The sequence below is a fragment of the Argentina anserina genome, chromosome 7 (genome assembly GCF_933775445.1).
Source record: "Argentina anserina chromosome 7, drPotAnse1.1, whole genome shotgun sequence".
Lineage (NCBI taxonomy): Eukaryota > Viridiplantae > Streptophyta > Magnoliopsida > Rosales > Rosaceae > Argentina > Argentina anserina.
In genome coordinates this window covers 11,113,950-11,119,861 of record NC_065878.1, presented here as the reverse complement: position 1 = coordinate 11,119,861, position 5,912 = coordinate 11,113,950, and the positions used below count along the sequence as shown (strand labels likewise).

General features: G+C 39.8%; 1 protein-coding gene across 1 annotated transcript; it reads left to right on the top strand.

Moving 5' to 3' along the window:
* Positions 1-4,523: 4,523 nt before the first annotated feature.
* On the top strand, positions 4,524-5,912 carry LOC126803194 (phospholipase A(1) DAD1, chloroplastic). The gene has a single exon (XM_050530959.1). The coding sequence runs from the start codon at positions 4,524-4,526 to the stop codon at positions 5,910-5,912; it is 1,389 nt and encodes a 462-aa protein (XP_050386916.1).

The window sequence follows — 5,912 nt, the reverse complement described above, 5'->3', positions numbered from 1 at the left end:
TTGCTATCCAAATTGAGACTTAGAAGGCCTTGAATTTTTGACCTGATCTAATTGGCATGACCCTTTTTGCTTCTTCTTACTTGTTTGATTTCCTATCATTTGGTTGTTACTTTACCCACATATCCTTCTTGTGATTGTAATTATCATCATCAATTTGTTCTGGCTATTGATTTAGGATCAGGTATTGACCGTATTTCTCGAAGGAGAGAAGAATAATGGATCTGATTTGTTCTTCTTATCCTAGCTATAGCTATCATTAAAGATGCTTCAGATACTTCACCACACCAATAACATACAAACATTTGAGCATACCAGCTTGTGAGCAAGCCAAACGCCCTAACCACAGAGCTAAAGGGAAAGCAAGAATGAATCTTATTTTCCAGTGGCCGAGGAGAGAAAAACTGAAAAGATCAGTCGATCAGCTGTTTGGGAAAAAGAATTTAAAGGGACACATGTCATTCTATTATTGATAGTGGTCGGCTAGAGCTGACCATAGCTGGTCTGCCAAGTTTTTCCCAAGAACAATAAAACAGTAGCTCAATGTAAAAGATACTGTCAATAATAATGTACAAACCTTAACGGCTTCTGATCGCGCACAGAAATTAACACAGGGGAGGCAACAATTAATTTAGGATTATGATTAATTACAGTAAGTTAATTTCTGTAATTCCTGTAAAGAGTTGAAGTAAAAAACAAAGAACCAGATGCCCCATAACGACGCCGCCATACGTACATAAATTTATGAATCAAACGGCTATTGACTATACAGTTCCATTATTTGGTGACGAAATCGAAGATGTAATTTGGTGCCTTTGATGATATCTTATAAAACCGTTCGTACGTAAGCCATGCAATAACCTCGGTCAGTTCCTCACTCCAATTGCCAACTTGATCATGCATTCATGCCCATAACTAAAGTAGTGAAGTAGGATATTTTTCATATGCAAATGCTAGATCGATCAATATCATATTCACAAATGTCCAAGAGCTTCATTCCAGATAAAGTGGATTAACGTAATCAAGTTTTGTGGGGATGCATTAAACTAGGGAATAACTGTTGCATTCCCTAAAACTAGGGCATATATATAGAAGCATCAAATTATATTGTTCAATTTTTCTAAAGGACTATGTATACTAATTATATATATGAGTGTCACATTGACCGGAAAGTGGAAGACCACATATATTTCGGGTGTCTTTCAAATGTTATCACATTATTGCCTGCATCAAAAAGAGAAGAAGTTAAAACATCGACCAAGATTTTAACATTTTGAATCATAGTCGAGCATAGACTAAACAAACTAGAAAATATATCTCACACGTGCATCCTACATATATACGAGACACATGGGACTATCGGAGGTGATCTCTATATGTGTGTGTATTGTGATTATTACGAAATATAGGGGAGCGCAAATGATAAAAGTACAGTGTCAGATTTCAATTACTGCTATATATCTTGGTGATGTGCTGTAATACACATCTTCAATTTTACAAGTACAAATTAAATGTAGGTCGACGGTGCTACACCAAAGATTATGGGTGTGCGGAGTGTTGGAGTGGTTAATTTGCAGGATTAATGTTATAGGTATGGTAGAAGCAAGGAAAATATTAATATTGGTAATTATCAAACTCCCAACTCCTAACTCTGATCTATTTCAAAACGAGGTTTTGAGCTCGGATATAACCATGTTATTTCGCATATATTTCGGTCGAAATCCCTTGGTTTAATTAGTAAAACTAAAAATGGAAATTATGCTTGCTCGATATATTTGGAAGGGGTAAAATATAGACATAGTTATCTACATGTACCTGCCAAATTATAAGTACGGATGGAAGTTGATCATCAAGTTCTCTAGCTTGCTCTATCATGAACTCATGAAGTCCTTTATTTGCGCATGTTTAGTTTTTCCATTCAGTGTGACACCAAGGAATCGAATACTAATTGACTGATATCCTGATAGTTCTCATGCTTGACTCGTAACACCAACGAACCTCTTGGTTCAACCCGATCGATCACCTTAATAAAATCCTAGCTAGTCTCATGCTTAGTTTCATAGACTGTATGGGGCTTTTATATATAAAGAGAAATGACACCCACTAAGAGTGCGATGTTCGACACTTACATAGTTATATATCTAGGCTATGACTCTATGAGATATTTGAAGCTAATCTGATAGCTAGGAGCATTATAGATTTTTTACCATGTGAATCCATGTGATTGGTACGTGCAATTTGGAACTTGCAATCTTGCCTTTCAGGCTATGACATGGGACCAATAGTTCCTTGTTTTGCTCAGATGTGTTGTGTTATGAACCAGTAAGATAGATATTTAGAATAATCAAGTTCGATCAGTAGGATTACTTAACCAAATAGAGCTTAAAAAGAGGTATAACATTAGGGTAAGCTTATATATATTATGACTTAAAAGACATACGAATTAATCATGTTCCGTTAGAGTTGATTTGTTGTCAAATCCTCTGCCTTTTAGCTGTGAAATTTAAAGGCATGCATATGGCTTGCGTAGCATATTAGTATTCCATTATAGATAAATTAAGTATTCCGAGTATTAGATGATGATATCTTTTGTCTTAGTGTAGTTTAATTATTGAAGGAGCTGGGTACGTCGATCGGCTCTCCTCATGCTTGTATATATCATCCTTTATTTACAGCAAATCTTTTACCCCACATTAATAATTTCCTTATTCGAATATTCTTTTAGCTAAATAGAAAACATATGGTTAATTATTTCTGTTTACAAATTTTGTGACCATCATTCAGAGGCAATCCACAGGTGAGCGGATAAAAAGTATCAACAAATACATATTTTAAGCCGGATTCTTAATTCTGTCGGGATTAATCACTGACCACCTTAAGAAGTTCATTAACAACTTAAAAAGGGTATGAAGATAAACGTTAAAGACAAATGTGACTACTACCTGAAACAGAAAACACCAAAATGGAACACGCAATGGTGGTTGAACCGTACACACAAATAGTTGAGATGAAATGCGATATGCATATTTTTATTCTTTTCGGGTAAAAGATATCATGTAGCTTCGGCATATTTGTATCGGGGCAATGAAGCACTGAAATTAGCACATGTTTGCAATTTGAGCATGAGTTTTTATTTCTCTTCCGAGGAATTGAAGCATGAGTTTCGCATTAAAGTTGTACCTTGAACTGGCTAGCTCATGTTGTTCCTTGAGTTCTTAGGTTAAATCTCCTTCCGGTGCATACAGTACTTGGCTTATTAAGTCAAACAAAACCCCCGTGCCAATAGTGAAATGTTTATGTCCTTTACCATGAAATCAAGCGGACCGAACGGAACCCGGTGGGCGGGGCGGGTCAGTTGAGCTGAGCAGCCTGAGCTTCATATACTCACTAGCTAGGGCCATAGCTCGTCTTTCATTCTAGAATAGCTAGGGTTTGTCCTTTAACTTCTTATCATTGAGTGAGGATGTCCAAGTCTGACCCTACATTTGATATCTCCTCAATCATACATCAGACTGTTAATCTTTTTATCTGTTACTATTTTCATAGCATTCAGTTTATCCAGTTACTAACTCTCTAAACTAGGCTCAAACGGCATAGTACATACACAAACATAAACGTACTATACTGTACGTGTTTCTTTGAAATGGCTGCTCCTGCTAATTACAATCACTTAAATATTTCGTCTGTATTAATGATTAGCAAGTCTCAAAAGAAAGTTTTGGAATGCTTTTAGAGTGGTGTAGGGTAGCGATCCATAAATAAACTTAAAAATTTTCCAAAACTTTTCTGAGTTTATTTGTTCATACTTCATAAAAACCCAACAAAAATTTGTGAAAACTTCGTTATAAATTGCACCTACGCACTCGTAGAAAATATGTATGGTACACACATGTCATACAAATATTGCACCTACGGACGCGATATTTTACTTCTACCTCATGAGTTTCTAAAATACACGGTGAAAACTCCATGAAAGTAAATGTTTTTTTTTTTCTGAATGCCCGGCCTCTCTCATTGTGGTAACTATTTCCAAGTATAGGGATGTTAAGCCTTGCACCACCGAGTACTTTTAGATTTTCCCAGTACTTACGTACTTCTCATGGTCCAGCACTCCAGCCCATCTCTAATTAGACATTTCCTTTTGGTGAATAAGTAGCCTACTATTCTCTTCTCCACTTAAATGGTATTTTCTTGCTCTCTCTAGCCTCCCCTTCTAAAAGTACAGGTGTGAAACACTTAACATCTCCAATTTTCTGTTCTTTTTTCCTTCTCATATCAAATGAACCACTAACTGTTTCTCTTTTCTCTCTCTTGGTCATTCTGTATCTCTCTCCCCTCCGGAGTTTTTGCAATTATAAAAGGCCCTCCTACCCCCCGCTCAAAATGCAGCAGCTCCAAAATAATCAACATTTCTATATCTTATTTTCCTTCTTTTCATATTCCCTTTTATCTCTCTCTCTCTCTCTCTCCAAATAGTGAGAGATCTCTGTATCCATATTCCCTTTCTCTCTTTCCAAATAGTGAGAATGAAGCTCACCATGATCAAACCTGTAAGTGCTACTCCCTGCACACAGCTCACTACACCAAAGCACAAGTCAGTGATCAGCTGCTGCACCCTCACTCAAGCACCAGCAAAACCCACCCAGCAAATCAAGTTCACTGACAACTTCCCCAGCTGGGAACAGTTGCTCAACCCAGTCCCAGTTGATCTCAAATCTCCAATGTCTGCCTCTACCTCCACATCTAACTCCACCTCTACTTCCACCTCTACTACTGAAAGACCATCTGTTCGTTCCGTCCGAAAGAATTGGATGGAGTACCAAGGAGTCAAGAACTGGGAAGGACTACTTGACCCACTGGACGGAAATCTGCGCCGGGAAATTATCCGGTACGGAAATTTCGTCGACGCATCCTACAAGGCATTTGACTTTGACCCGGATTCACCTACATACGCAACCTGCAAGTATCCGAAAAGCACGGTGTTCGAAAACTCCGGACTTCCGGGGACAGGTTACCGGATCACCAAAAATCTACGTGCCACGTCAAGCATTAACTTGCCGAGCTGGACCGAAAGGGCACCGAGTTGGGTTGGCACTCAATCCAGCTGGATTGGGTACGTGGCAGTGTGCAAGGACAAAGACGAAATCGCCAGACTTGGACGCCGCGACGTGGTCATTGCCTTACGAGGCACTGCGACGTGCTTAGAGTGGCTCGAAAATTTACGAGTCACTCTCACTCATCTCCCATGTGGAACTAAAGTTTCTCACGCAGGAACTCATGAGGGATCCGTACCAATGGTCGAGAGTGGTTTTTTGAGCCTCTATACCTCGGGAACAGACCAAGTCCCAAGCTTGCAACAAATGATACGTGAAGAGATTGGAAGATTGCTTCAAACCTACGGCAATGAGCCTCTAAGCTTAACCATCACAGGCCACAGCCTCGGGGCCGCACTCGCAACCCTGGCAGCGTACGACATCAAGTCCACATTCAACCGCGCACCCCTCGCCACTGTCGTATCCTTCGGCGGTCCAAGAGTTGGCAACCGTAGCTTCCGCCACAATCTCGAGAAAAAAGGCGCCAAAGTCTTACGCATTGTGAACGAGGACGATTTGATTACCAAGGTGCCGGGGTTCGTCGTTGAGGACAAGAAAGCCCGGAACGTTTCGGGGAGTCCCCTCGTACGTATGGCAGCTGGATTCCAAAATTGGATTCACAAGCGAGTCGAGGAGACTCAGTGGGTTTATTCCGAGGTTGGGAAAGAACTCAGACTCAGTAGCAAGAAGTCGCCGGAGCTCAGCGGTAACGACATGTCAACATGTCACGATCTCGGAACATACCTACACCTCGTGGAGAACTTCGTCAGCAATTGCCCTTGCAAATCTACGGCAAAGAAATTGTTGAGTAGAGTACACTAA